Below are 15,139 nucleotides of genomic sequence, written 5' to 3' on the forward strand. Positions count from 1 at the left end.
TCAATGTATAAGGCACACTCAAATTTTCACCCTCTTTTTTGAGGGAAAAAGGTGTGTCTTATACTCGGAAAAATACGGTACTTATTTTCTATTAAATTATAGAAGTAAATATCCTGCAGTTGTGCTATAGATAGTTAAAATATCCAATTTCAACCAGTGGGACTAACTATATACTTATTGGAGTGCACGTATACAAAAGTGCTTATATATGATGATATAATTCTTCTATTTCATGACTAATCATACAGTTTCCTAAGTGCAATCCTTTCTTTGTCTGTCAAGCCGGGAATTTAAGTTAGTCCAGTAATTTTTAACTTTATTATTCTCAAAGTACCATAAGTTACCACTTTTATATCTTTATTCACACGATACTTTTTCATATTTTTAGCATTGGCATATTTTCAGTGGAAAAAATGTCAATCTGTCATAAAAAAGAGGCTATTTCTTTTGCTAGCTATAAAAATTAAAAGTAAAATACACATATGATATTTCTGACAGTCGGAATTATTCTTAAATTTTTAATTTCAGAATTACAGATAAATTTCCAGTCATTGATACTCAGTTGGTTCTCTGCCTTCTCTATATGTGGGAAGTATAAATTGTATTAATTCCTGCTTAGAGTTTTTGGGATTCATTTTTATTATTCTGAGTCAAGTTATCGTAAACCATATCCCAAAGCGGGGACAGTGAATTTACTGCCCCAAAGTTCTTTTGAAGCCCTTAATGCCTCCCCAGCTTCACTTAAAAAATAAATAAACATGGTACGTTCCCCTCATTTCAGGGGAACAAAAACAAATTTATACTTAGTCCTCCACCATTTTAAGGGGAAAGAAATCAAATAATAAAATGCTTAGAGTAGGCAGACTAGAATTTTGTTGCAAGGAAAGGAAAAACTTAGCTTTACAAAGTTGTGTAACAACCATTATGAAAACATTAGCTTAGTCTAGAAAAATAAAAAGGGCTAAGGAAGAAACTAAGGATAATCTCACCCCAAATCTCTTTCATTTAAGGGGAAGTGAGTGAGAAATTCTTTCAGCCTTTCAAAATGCTATTATCAAACCTTATCAGAAGGGAGTTCCCATAGTATTTGTTGGACCCAATTCCTGACCTGACCTACCTCAAAGCCTAACTCATGATTCCACTAATCACCATGTGGATCTTTTGCCTAAATTTAAGCCAAGTCGCTAGAAACTAGCTACTTTTCAATACATTTTTCAATATTTGATAGAATAATTTGGATCTAAAATTGCTGTCCTTTGGCTGTTTTGACAATTTCTTCTAGGACTAAATTGCAAAATATGTGACAACTAGATTGTGAGGAAATCAAATGCTGGTTTAAACTTGCCAGCCGGAATGTCTCTTCTTCTGGTTGTTTGATTTGCTTTTTTCTTGAGCTGTTAACCAGATTCCCCATCACGGTATAGTCTTGAGATGGAACAGATTGTTCTGTTTTCATTTTAGACATTGCACTGCAGGTTGCGTATCTGACCAAAAAAGCAGGACGAAGTGGAAGAAGACAAAATTAGCAAGTCTAAATAATTATGTAATATGTTGGGAAGTGGGATCTCAGTCTAGCTATTTTTCCAAATAACTTTATTAAATGTTTTAAGAGAAAGAGAAAGAAAAAAAGGGATTGCAAGAAAAATAAATGTATAAAGACAATTGTACCCAGAAAACAAGTCTCCACCCACTTTGTGACAGGTATAAACAATTCCCTAAAAGTGTCATATGACAAAAAAAGACAATTTCCGCTTTATAAAAGACAAAACACAATGCAGGATATTCCAAATAACAAATCTTCAAATGCATATTCTATATCTCCACCCTGTAAGCACATTGACATTTCACATGTATAAAATAATCCCATTATCCTAATACAAACAAAAAACTAAAATTAAAAACTAAATTATAACAACACCTGTATTTTTTTTCATAAAAGAATCTTTCCAAACTTCCTTACTATTTAACTAAAGAAAAAAAGAATCATACAGAATAAATACTCATCCAATTTTATCCCTGATTGAATAAGCCAATTTTACAATCTTAGTTTTTCCTTTTTATTTATACAAGATTGTCTTTTTCTGCAATCCATTTGGATAGTTGTTAATCCTTATTACAAATTTCTTGTTTGACTCCAAACTGATAAGCAATTTTTTTCCATAGGCATGGATTTATTTTTGGGGAAAAACAGTTTCAAAATATTTATATTCGAAGTCCAAAGCTTAATTTTTTGGAACCTTAGAATTTTCTGTACCCAAAACCCTATCTTACTTTTCCTATTTAAATTCTTAAAAGTTATAAAACTTTTAAAGTAAATCGTCATATTCTAATATTAAGGATTAAAAACATACTCGCCCAGTGTTTCCAATCTTGTCATTCCAAAGGTGGCTTAACTTCCTTAAATCCATTGTTAGTTTTCAAAAATAGTTAGCAAAGGAAGTGTAGTGTCCTGGAAAGTCTCCACTTTGCGGCTGGAGAAAAATAGTGAATTCCTCCATCTCCTAATTCCCCACCCCCACCTCAAGATTACTGTCCTGTGGCCTTTTTGCGAGGAAAAGAAACACCCATAAGGAAAAATAGATTAGGCAATCTCATGTCATTCTGTTTAATCCATAGAAGATCAAAGGGAGGGAGCTGATCTCCTTTGTGCAAAGCTGCGAATCATCAGTTCCCTTTGTCTGTGGAGCTGTCTTCAATTGGCCATCTTTCCTCAGAAGCCTGAATCACAGTGGAACCATGAGGCATACTTTAAATCTCTTGTTTTCTTGAATCTGTAAAGTGTCTTTTAACATACATTTTAAAAATTGATTATGAAATAGCAAAACAAAAAATATGGCAGCTATGAAATGTGAAAAGTTTATGAATGCAAGGCAAAATTTCCAGTTTCGGTGGCATATCTGTATATGTATAGGTCTTCAGATTAACAACATCTCTGCCCTCCCGAGCTCTGTTTTTCACTGGCAAAGGGTTACAGGAGGCCGGGGCAGCTGAAAACTGAGGTCGGGAGCCCATTTTCGGTGACAGAAATACCGTGGGCTGTTTCCACGGCAGCCCGGTGGGCCAAATCTAAGTACCTCAGGCTAGATCCAGGCCCCAGGCCTTGATATGCATTCTATAAAGACCCCACTCCCTTGAGTAATGTATAATGCTGAAAAATGTAGAAAGAAAAAAAAGAGGACAACTAGTAGTAAGGTATATGGACTTGATTACAATGGAGATGGGTGCACTGTTGGGAGATCTGAAGGGCCACATTGGGGACAGATCAACCTGGAGAAGATTTATGTGATCACTAAAAGTCAACACTGAAAAAGTACACTGAGTCAACACATGTTTGTGCTTGTGTACTTTTTAATATTTTCTCTGTGTATTTGTCTGTATTTTTTACATTTTGTTGTATCAGCAATAAAATGATTCTTCTAAGAATTCAGTGTTGGTTATCTGACTTTTAATATTCCCCCTATTATCCATATAGGTATAATTTCCACCTTCTCTCATACGTATTCTGTAGAACCTTAAGCAGTTGCATTTCAGAAATGATTTTTTATAAGCTTTCATTAAAACATTTAGTGTTTGCTTCTGCTATGCTTTGCTATAGTATTTAGGTATTACCATGCTTTGCATGATAATAAGAATTTGATGTGTTTCATGAATAAAGCTGAGGTCTAAAAATACTGTAACCCTTTTCACAGGAACGTCTACCTTTATAGAAGCCTTGGCAACCAATGGTACCAACATTCAGACATCAGTAACAGGAGTAGCAGCCAACAAACGAAGATTTATTGATGAAAGGAGAGATCAGCCTTTTGATAAAAGGCTACGATTCAGTGTGCGGCAAACTGAAAGTGCTTACCGCTACAGAGACATTGTTGTCCGGAAACAAGATGGATTCACACATATTTTATTATCCACCAAGTCATCAGAGAACAATTCATTAAATCCAGAGGTTAGAGTTGTTTCATTACTTCCGGTGTTTTTAAACTGGGAGGGTGGGATTCCTGCTCTCCCAAAAACTCGCCCATGCCCTAGTCACTCCAGATTGGATTACTTTCATGTGCTATACATAGGGGTGTCCTTGAAGAGTATTTGGAAGCTTCAACTAGGACAGCATGTTACACCTCTGCTCTGTGGGTTGCGCTGATTGCCAGTTTGCTTCCAGGTCAAGACGAGGTGCTGGTTTCAATCTTTAAAATCCTTCATGGCATGGGACGGTTTATCTGAGGGATCACCTCTCCTTAATTACATCTGCCCAACCCATTAGTTCTCCCAGAAGAGGTATGCTTCAAGTTTCATCTGCTAGAAACTTCAGATCCCATCTGCAAGAGGCTTTGGGTCCCATGTGCTAGGGGTGGCTCCCAGAAGGAGGGCCTCCTCTCCTGTGGCATCTACCTCCTTAAAGTGAAGCTAACTCTTCGTCTGTTAATAGTCCCTCAACATCTAGTGATGTTTTCAGGCCTGGGGTTCTGGAAGATCAGGGATATTCTAAAATGGCTCTGTTATTGGGATTCATATTTATTCTCTCCTAGGTTTGCTGGTTTTGCATATTTTAATCATTGTTTTTATATATTTATTGTTTTACTTGGTTGCTCTATGCCCCTAGAGTCACTTCTTGTCAGCTGGGTGGCCCTATATTGATAAATAAATAGTGTAGAAATTAAAAGTTAAGCAGTACATCAATGGCAAAACATTAGTAAATTAGTAAATGCAAGTGTGGAGTTGGATGCTGGACATAAGGAGGCAGAAGCCTTTTCAGGAGGATTAGAATGATGATAGCGAGAGCTCATTGGTAGAACATGTATCTTACAAGGAAGTCCAGGCTTTGGATTTTTTTGAATTTTCAGAGAGTTCTTAAGAAACAAAAGGTAGAGGAGTCCCTGCGGATTTTCCTCCACTAGTCATTTCCAACTATAGGGGGCAGTGCTGATCTCTTTTTTAAGGCCATTGAGCTAGTGCTGTCTGAAGACATTTCCACGGTCATGTGGACAGCATGACATCATAGAGCCATGTTACCTTCCCACCATAGTGGTACTTGGAGAGAATAAATATGAATCTACTCATATTTGGATGCTTTTGAACTGCTAGCTTGGCAGGAGCTGGAGGCAAGGATGGGAGCTCACCCCATCACTTGGTGCTCGAATCTCAAAACACGGCTGCCAGCTTTCCAGATAACAAGCCCAGCGTCTTAACTGCTGAGCCACTGCGTCACCTCTCAAGAAACCTGTCTCCCTAAAACTTCATAGGTCACTGTCAATTCATTTCACTACTGCAGGTCATAAATTGGGAAATTATAAATTAAAGCAAGTTATGAGTAGTGCCATGGTATTATACTGGTAGTATTACACTGACCATAATACTAGCAATTATATTAGTTATAGAAGCTAAAGTTCTATATCTATCTATCTATCTATCTATCTATCTATCTATCTATCTATCTATCTATCTATCTATATATATATATATATATATATATATATATATATATATATATATAACCATTAAGGTTAATGGAAATTTGACAAGAATGTAATTATAAAGCTTCAAATTACCTTAAGTGATTTACTGATTTGCCTGTGTACTATTTTTCAGTATTTTTGTAATTATAAACTACCATATTATTAAGAATTAAAGTTTTCTGACTAATTTTATAGTGAATTTAGAAATTAGATATACTTACTTCAGGCTTATTGTTTGAGAATAAATTCTGCTGAGCTCAGTAAAATTTAACACAACCCAAGTTCATATTGGTAATGCTTACATTTAAAAAAAAAAAACATTTGTCCATTGTTGTCTGTCTTTCTCTTTTGGCAAAAAAAAAGTTTTAGACTTTTATCCTAAATTTAGATGTCTCTGAATTGGTTACATATGCCACCTGCTGTTCACATTACAGAAATGCGTGGTAAATGAAAAGCTTTTCAGAAGCAAATATTATATATCCCTTTTTTATGTGTTTCATGCATCTCATTCCAGGTGATGAAAGAAGTCCAGAGTGCACTGAACACAGCAGCTGTTGATGACAGTAAACTTGTACTTCTCAGTGCAGTTGGCAGTGTTTTCTGTTGTGGCCTTGATTTCATTTATTTTATTCGACGTTTGACAGACGATAGAAAAAGAGAAAGTACTAAGATGGCAGATGCAATTAGGTTTGTAAAATTATTCAAATTGTGCTTTAATAGATCATGACCTAAAACAGCTATTTGTGAAACCAAAACTGCTATTCCAATTATACTTGGGTTTTTTTTCCCCTCAGTAAATGGATTTAAATCAGAATATTTATTATTTGGGAGATATTGTAAAGGTGTCTTCTTTAAAACTAGGAAGAGTTGCACATCCGTTAGGTTAAGCATGTTTGCAAGAATTTTTATATTCGGAAGAATCTTACTGAATAGATACAATTTTTACCTTTCATAAAAGTCTCATAATATAGGAAACCAGATTATCCAGAAAGATTATTCAGCTTGGATGTTTGGAACCTACGTATATGTTGAGAGTGTTTGTGTGTATGGACTCACAGAATGAGAATCTAATGTTCTGCTTTTCCAACTTCCCTCATTCACTGAAAAGGAAATTTGGATGGATGGTTTGTAATAAGCCACTATTTATTATTAATACCAAATGTGAAAAACTTGGTTAAGAAATGACTCTATCAAAACCAAATCTTAATATCTAAAACAAAAATCAGTGTTGAAGAATGAAAAAAATGAAATGTGATTGTGTTCCTTAAACAATATATTATTTCAAATGTTTTTATGTTTTATTTCTTTTAAGTGTGTAATATGAAAAACTGCAAGTGAGTTGCTTTATTTCTTACTGTTTATCCTCAATGTAAAAAACATTTTAGTAACTTATGTTACTTGAAGTAAAGTTCATTTTAGAACTGTAGCATTTTCTTTTTTCAAAAATATTTTTATATGTATTTATTAAATTGTTTTGAGCATCCTAACAAAATACAGGTAAGTCCTTGACTTACAACTACAATTGAGCCCCAAATGTTTGTTGCTAAGTGAGACATTTGTTAAGTGTTTTTTTGCCCTATTTTAGGACCATAGTTGCCACAGTTGTTAAGTGAATCATTGTAGTTGTTATATTAGTAACACCGTTGCTAAGTGAATCTGGCTTCCCCATTGACTTTGCTTGTCAGGAGGTCGCAAAAAGCGATCACATGACCCTGGGATAAGGCAACCATCATAAGTATGTACCAATTGCCAAGCATTCGAATTTAGAACATGTGACCATGAAGATGCTCCAAAGTCCAAAGGGTCAAAAATGGCCGTAAGTCACTTTTTTCAGTGCCATTGTAACTTTGAATGGTCACTTAAATGAACTGTTGTAAGACGAGAACTAATACAAAATGTTTTAATATTTTTTTTAAAAAAAAACACTGGCTACAAACAGCTTATGTGGCTATGTTCACTCTCTCCATTAGAGATTGATTATTAAATTTGATGCCCTTCCTCCATTTCACCTCTAATAAAAGAGTGATGTTACTATTTCTTGTTTTATACTTTCCTAGAAAAATGTGGTTGTGACACTCATATTTTTAAAAAAAGTCTTTATAAGCAATAATTACTATAATAGTTACAATTTTGTAATAGATTTCACTGAAGAATATTGCTGCTAAAATGTGAGCTGTAACCGTGTTCTTATTTTATTTCAGGAATTTTGTAAATACTTTTATTCAGTTTAAAAAGCCCATAATTGTTGCAGTAAATGGCCCAGCTATTGGACTTGGTGCATCTATATTACCACTATGTGATGTGGTATGGGCTAATGAGAAGGCTTGGTTTCAGACTCCGTATACAACATTTGGGCAAAGCCCTGATGGATGTTCATCGCTCACATTCCCAAGAATAATGGGTCTGGCATCAGTAAGTCATCTGTAAAATAAATATGTATTCTATATATTATAACATTTCATGTGCCTATAGTTTTCAATGTAATTGAATTGATATAATTGACATCTCAAAATATTTGTTTATGGCACATAGCCCTTAAAAATGTAACATTTTGATGATTCATGTATAAGGAAAATGTTTTGGGGAAAAAGCAGTTTCTGGCTCCTAAAATATTGCTATGTGCTTTTGTGTTGATGCATTTGCATATTCAGGAAAAAATTTTAGTTCTATATACTTATGTTTTATGTATCTAAAATAAGTTAAGAACTATTTTTATAGAGCTGAAGAAGAGATGCTGGATTTAATTTAGAAAAGATGCTGCTTCAGGACATGGGGAGCATAAAATTACAAAAATAAAAAAAAACCTACATTAAAGCAGTCAATGCTTTTTCTGGAGTCAGTTGAAATAAAATCAGGAAGGCAGCTGGGTATCCAATGAGAAACAAATCATAGGTTTCTCAAATGCATCTGTACAAGCCGAACTAAAAATATATCATTGGCATGAAAGGTTTCCTAGCGTTTCGGATAGTATAAATGATTATAGGCTATGTGAAACTGGAATTAAGTCTTGTGGACTGATAGTCTAATAGTCTAATCTGCTTAGTCTACCATGTGTTACTTCCTATTAATGGGACAGTTGTTCGGTGAGCTACAACAGCTTCCTGGTTTATTTTTTGGATTCCTTTGTGTTCAACTCTCATTGGAATGAAGGGGTTATAGACCCTAGGCCAGTGTTGCCGAACATTTTCAGTACCGAATGCTGAAATGGGAATGCACACACGTGGGGGAGCGCCAGAAAGAGCAGTTCCCTCAAACTCTCTAAGCTTCCAGTTTCTGCCATGCACATGCATGCCAATCACCTGGTCTTCTAGTTTCTGCGCGCATGCGCACGGACATGCCAACTGGCCAGCATGCATGCGTGTGCTGGAAACTGGAAGCTCAACTTCCCGGTGCGCGCATGCATGCCAGGGAACTGCTTTTCCGCTTGTCCCCCACGTACGAAGACCAACTGGCCACCATGCATGTGCGCGCCGTAATCCAGAAGAGCAACGGGCACGGCTGGCGCACCCAGAGAGATGGGTGCCACTTCCAGCATGCGTGCCATAGGTTTGCCATCCCAGCCCCAGACCTTGGACAACTATTTTAGTTTGTTTGGTTTTGTTTTATTATTTTCCATCTAAAAATAGTAAGGAGCTTTATTAATATTTTTGAGATATTTTGGGGTGGCAGTCCAAAGTTGAGGGAGAGACCCCAAAGGTCACAAAAATTACTGATAGAACTTACATATGGTCTGCACGTTGCCACAGCTTGACTTTGTAATCTGTTTCCCTTGCAAAGTTTTTCTATGGCAAACCCTGTCAACTTCCTTTGAGATATTATCATGCTAGATGTTTCTGCAATCAATTCAAGGCAGTTAAATTTGTTGACTTTAGAACTAATGGTATACTTTGCATTGATTTGTTCCTGTTTTTGCTTTTCTTTTAATACTAACTAGATTTTTTTTCCTGCAAGAATCTAGATCAGGGGTAGTCAACCTTTTTATACCTACCGCCCACTTTTGTATCTCTTTTAGTAGTAAAATTTTCTAACCGCCCACCAGTTCCACAGTAATGGTGATTTTATGAAAACCTGATGAAAATGTTTTTAAATAATGCTATGAATTTTTTTTTTAAGTCAATTAAATTTAAAAAAAGGAAAGTGCTTCAGTATCGGACAAAACCCCTACTGCCCACCATGAAAGCTGGAACACCCACTATTGGGCGGTAGGGACCAGATCGACTACCACTGATCTAGATTATGGGTGTCAAACTCGTTGCTGTCACATGATGTTTTGAGACGTTTTTCCCTTCGCGGAGCTAGGCTGGGTATGGCCTGCACGTGATGCATCCAGCCCACAGGCCACCAGTTTGACACCCCTAATCTAGATTCCATATTTTGGCAATAAAAGATTTTTTTAAAAAAATCTTGCATCATAAACACTCTGAAACTCAAATATCGTAATTTTATGTAGGGCTAAAAGTTGACATTGAATTATTGTGTTGCTTTCAATATTTGCTTTATTTCAGTACAAACAAAAAGTAACGTATTCTAGTTAATTATTCCAAGTAGGAGCATTTTTTTAAGCCACAATGTTTTTATATTTAGAAAAAATATTATGCTTTATTATAACTGACAAATAATTTCTGTCTTTCTCAGGCAAATGAAATGTTATTTAGTGGAAGGAAGCTAACAGCACAAGAAGCTTGTTCGAAAGGACTGGTGTCTCAAGTATTTTGGCCAGGAACATTCATACAGGAGGTTATGGTTCGAATTAAGGAACTTGTCACGTGTAATTCAGTTGTAAGTTGCTTGCTTCTTTCAATGGAAGTTTAATATTCAAGAGTATTATAATGATTAAGTGTCAGTTCACACAGTAAATTTAGTTTAAAACCATTTTGATCTGGCCCTGCAATATTCTGGGAAGGATTTTCACTATTCAAAACATACAATGGGCAGGTAGGGTTTCTACCAATCATCCCAATTAACTTTGAACCCAAAAGCTGACGCTTTATTGTCTCTTCTCTTAAAAAGGCACTCAACTGCAGATTGTAATATTTCACAGAGAAGGAAATGACTTGTGGATGAATTCTGCAAATAGGTTCCCAATTTCCAACATCACATCATCAGTAGCTGTTGTGTAACGCACAAATCTAGGAAACAACTTGTAGGTTCCCAAAATCCAACAGCACATCATCAGTAGCTGTAATGCAGCTATTGTGTAATGCACAAATCTAGAAAACAAATTGTAAGTGTTTATGGTAAGAATGCACTCCAAAAAAAACCTCTCTTGTTTTGACTATATCTGGTCCAAAACTACGGAAGAGAAAAGGCATAAAAACTCACTCTGGACTTTTTACCTGAACAGCTTAGTTTCATCACATTGCTCTGTTTAATTTAGAATTTCTTACTGTATAATACTTACCAAATAAAGACGTGTTTGCATGTAATTATCTGCTATTGCAGAACATAAGGTTTAAAATATGCTGAACCCCCAACCACTATTACAAAATAATTTGTTGCTGCTGCATTAGATATGATATGCTCATAACACCTGCATTCTAGTAGTGGTCCTGAGTGAGACCAGTATACATTTTGCAGTCCATTAAAAGTACTTTAACTGTGCCTTCAACTGTCATCTACTAATCTATTTGGTTGGCCTTTCTGTAGTTCCACAGTGTATGGTGAGATTTGCAATGGAGTGTGGATTGCTACTTCAACCTGTTTAATATCTAGCCTTGATTTAGTACCTATTATTATTAGCAAAAGATGCTTATATAACCAAACCAGTGACATCTGGGTAGCTTCAATGAAGGATGAAAGATACTAGCTTCCACATTGCAGCTGTCTTGTAGACCCCAGCCTTAATTACAGTTGGGAATGTTAATGTTTCTCAACTAAGATTTCTTGCAGCAATTAAAACTCATTTGCTTGTTTTCTCTGCATGTACATACCCATTTTTAGCACAGCATCTATGTTAATTGCAGTCCCACCACAGCCTGCTAGAGGGATTGAGGCAGTTTATCTTTCTGAGATAATATTTGCACTTTACTGTCTGTGCTTTGTGTTTTTAAAATGCTAATTTTAGGAAAATATAAAAGTTGATTGTATTCTAAATTGAATATATACTACTTATACATTAAATGCCTGTTCATTTTCATCCTTAAGAATCCTTTCCACATCTTATCTGTAATCAAAGGAGTTGTGCAATAGAGCACTAATATGGGGGAACGAACATGCAGTCAAACCACAAGGGAGAGCAACATGTTGAAATAGCACTTCAGATGTGCAACTGTGCATCAGAATTCAGATAACAGGATTCATCCAGGATCCATTCAAGTGTCAACAGAATTCCTTTTGCAGACACGTGACTGTTTCGGAAAATTGTTGAATAAGATAATGTTCTGGAACACTTTGTGCTGCCCTAAATCAGAGAAGATCTGTTGACATTTCTTTCACATTTAGTAAAACAAAGCTAAAATAAATTTATTCCACATTATCTTGATGTGTATTACATACATTTCTAGTTGTTTTGCTTTTTCATTAGCCCAAATCAGCTGTAATGAAACACTTGATAAAGGAAGAAAAATTGAGTAAAGGGTACTAATAGAAAATCCTATTTCATGCAACAAGTCACAGCTTGCAATACATCCAAAAATCTGCCTGTACAAGTGGAAGAGAAGAAACAGACTTTTTCATTTGTCTCATTGTCCAGTTCCTTTTTAAAACTTAATTGGTAGCCATCATCACATCTGATGACAGAAAATTTCATAGGGTCATCTATGCTTTGCGTAATCCCAGGGAGGCTGTGGGCCGAGGTGGCGCAGTGGTTAGGGTGCAGTACTGAAGGCCACTACAGCTGACTGTTATCTGCAGTTCAGCGGTTCTAATCTCACTGGCTCAAGGTTAACTCAGCCTTCCATCCTTCCGAGGTAGGTGAAATGAGGACCCAGACTGTGGGGGTGATATGCTGACTCTGTAAACCGCTTAGAGAGGGCTGAAAGCCCTATGAAGCGGTATATAAGTCTAACTGCTATTGCTATTGCTATTTTCCTTTTTTTAAATGGTTTTTTATTATTTTTTTAATACAAATAACATATTTATGAATAAAATGTTGTCAAGGTTTCTTTCTTTTACATCCTCTTTTGTACATAATCCATTTCAAAAGTGTAGCATGAAAACATAAAGGATTGCTGAAGGGAAGGCGAAATTTTCTTAAAAGTTGATGGTCCCTGTTCCCCCCCCCCCCCCTTTTTGGGGTGTGTGTCTGTTTTTCCTTTCTTGGCTGTTCAGGCAGCCTTTATTTTTAAAAGTGTTCTCTGTTTATCAAAATGTTTTCCGAAAGAGTATTTGTTGGCCTTTCCCTGATTTTCCAGAAAGGTGATTGTAGAGGACTTCATTCTCTAATCTGGATCACAAATAGAAAAAGACGATGTCCTTTCCTAGCCCTACAGTTGTGGTCACCAGAATTCATCCTTGTCTATATGCATGTCATTCAATTATTTTTATTAATAACATGGATAAAGAAATTAAGGGAATGGTAATCAGTTTTGTAGATGATACAAATAAGATAATGTATATCATAAAAGGCAAAAATGAAAGAAATCGTTGCCCCTATCTCGAATGGTATGATTGTTGCGCTTTTAAATTATGTATTGTTTTGTGTTGTTGTCAAATTGTCTGTATCCCCCTTCCCTTGTTTGAGTTGTGAGCAGCCCTGAGTCTCCTTGGGGAAAAGGGCGGCATACAAATGAAATAAACAAACAAACAAACAAATGCAGTATTACAGAAACAAATGCAATATTAATTTAGTAAACAAAATTCTTGTCTCAGGAATGGAAAATAATTTTGAAAAGAACACTGTAATGATAATTAATTGCAGAGGGAGCCAGTTTAATTTAGAGACTAGCTTAAAAACTGGGAGACTCTGACTTCAGCTCCCACCTTAAGCAAGAAGCCAGCTGGATAACTTGTGCCGCATACTTTTTCTCAGATCTAGGAAGGAGGCAATGGCAAACCTCTTCCAAAACTTGCCAAGTTGACAGAATTCAACACTGCGTCAAAGTGCACTGCCCCACCAAGAAAAAGTCAATTCCAAACTGAATATATCACTTGTGATAGTTTTTTTTTAAATTCTACTTTAAATAGGTCTTGATATATTTCAAATGTACACGTATTTAGATGCGGGAAGTATTCCAGTCTTCAGATCTATGATTCAATTATTTGCTTGAGTCTTTTCCCAGATTGAATGATTGATTGGAATATACTGTTCATTTTTTTTAATTTGGTAGTTCTCCGAATTTGCAATTCAGTTCCTAGATCAGCAGAAACAGGAAGTGTAAAATGTAATGCTGAAGGCAAAATAACTTTAGAAATCCATTCTTTAATTTAAAAAAAATACGCTTAGACATTTATGGTACTAAAATAAATGTTTTGAATTTTTTAAAAAAATATTTTGTGACCTTTTAAAGCAAGCATTGATGGAGTTAGGATAGAGTAGCTATAACTGTGGCAAAATAGAAATATACTGATTTTTCATTCATGTGTGAAATGCCTTCTCTTTATATACCTTCTTCTAGAGAAGTGGCTGGCATTGAGTCCCCTTGGGAAAGGTGAATGGCTTAATTTTTAAAAGAGAAAGAAGAACTGTGTCCCAGCTGTGATTCTCAGTTCCCAGACATCCATAGTAATGCAGTGCATTTACCACAACAGTCTGCATTCACGTGCTTTCTCTCTGACCACTATTTATGATTAAAACGTGTCTTGAGTATTAAATAATACCATTCCTGTCTTTTTTTAAAATTTAATATAGGTACTTGAAGAATCCAAAGGTTTAGTTCGTAGTATTATGAAGGTGGACTTGGAACAAGCCAATGATAAGGAGTGTGAAGTTTTAAAGAAAATTTGGGGTTCTGCTCAAGGGATGGACTCAATGTTAAAATACTTACAGAAGAAGATTGATGAATTTTGAAGAGATGTGCATTGACACTGGATTGTATTTACTTGGACATCTGGATTTTTCATCAATACCCTAAAACTGAAATTAAAATAAAACATACCTAAAGCTCGGAAAATGAGGGCTAAAAGGTAGAGGAACATTGGTTTTATGGTCAAGGGTTTTTAAAAGAAGTACTGTATGTTAAGCATTGAACTTTTTTTTTCTTTTTCCATATATATATATATATATATATATATATATATATATATATATATATATATATATATATATATATATATATATATATATAAATATATATATATATATATATATATAAATATATATAGATATATATATATATATATATATATATATATATATATAAATAAATATATAAATATATATTATATTTCTTTATATACACAAACTAAAATATATAATGGAGTGCACTACCAAACTTTTGTCTTCTACTTTGTTATCATTGGCTAGTACTGTATCAGAAGAAAGTGGTGAATAAAATGAGATGTTACATTATTTTGTATGTGGCAGGAAATTCCTGAAGCAATTTACTATTTTTTCACTAGAGTCAAGAGATAAAACGGGTATTGGCCGGCCCTTACTTTCACTGCCCCAAAAGTCAGTTAAGAAGAGGCATTGCCTTGAATTTTGAGAAAGGTTTAAAAATACCTCAAATAATGTATTCTAAAAAAACAAATATTTTTAAAGAAAAAAGTACCCTATATAGAAAATGCCCCCCTCCCCCAAATCCCTAAGT

The 15,139-nt window shown here is 35.1% G+C and overlaps 1 protein-coding gene across 1 annotated transcript in view; it reads left to right on the plus strand.

The window, feature by feature from the left end:
- The window catches only part of CDYL (chromodomain Y like), a 105,663-nt gene extending 91,047 nt beyond the window's left edge, over positions 1-14,616 (plus strand). Inside the window, exons 3-7 of the mRNA XM_032223257.1 lie at positions 3,690-3,943; positions 5,965-6,137; positions 7,652-7,862; positions 10,086-10,229; positions 14,239-14,616. Of these exons, the coding sequence (XP_032079148.1) occupies positions 3,690-3,943; positions 5,965-6,137; positions 7,652-7,862; positions 10,086-10,229; positions 14,239-14,397 (941 nt within the window). The 3' untranslated portion in view covers positions 14,398-14,616. The remainder of the gene's footprint in view (positions 1-3,689; positions 3,944-5,964; positions 6,138-7,651; positions 7,863-10,085; positions 10,230-14,238) is intronic.
- Positions 14,617-15,139: the final 523 nt, after the last annotated feature.

The sequence above is a fragment of the Thamnophis elegans genome, chromosome 8 (assembly GCF_009769535.1).
Source record: "Thamnophis elegans isolate rThaEle1 chromosome 8, rThaEle1.pri, whole genome shotgun sequence".
NCBI classification, from domain to species: domain Eukaryota; kingdom Metazoa; phylum Chordata; class Lepidosauria; order Squamata; family Colubridae; genus Thamnophis; species Thamnophis elegans.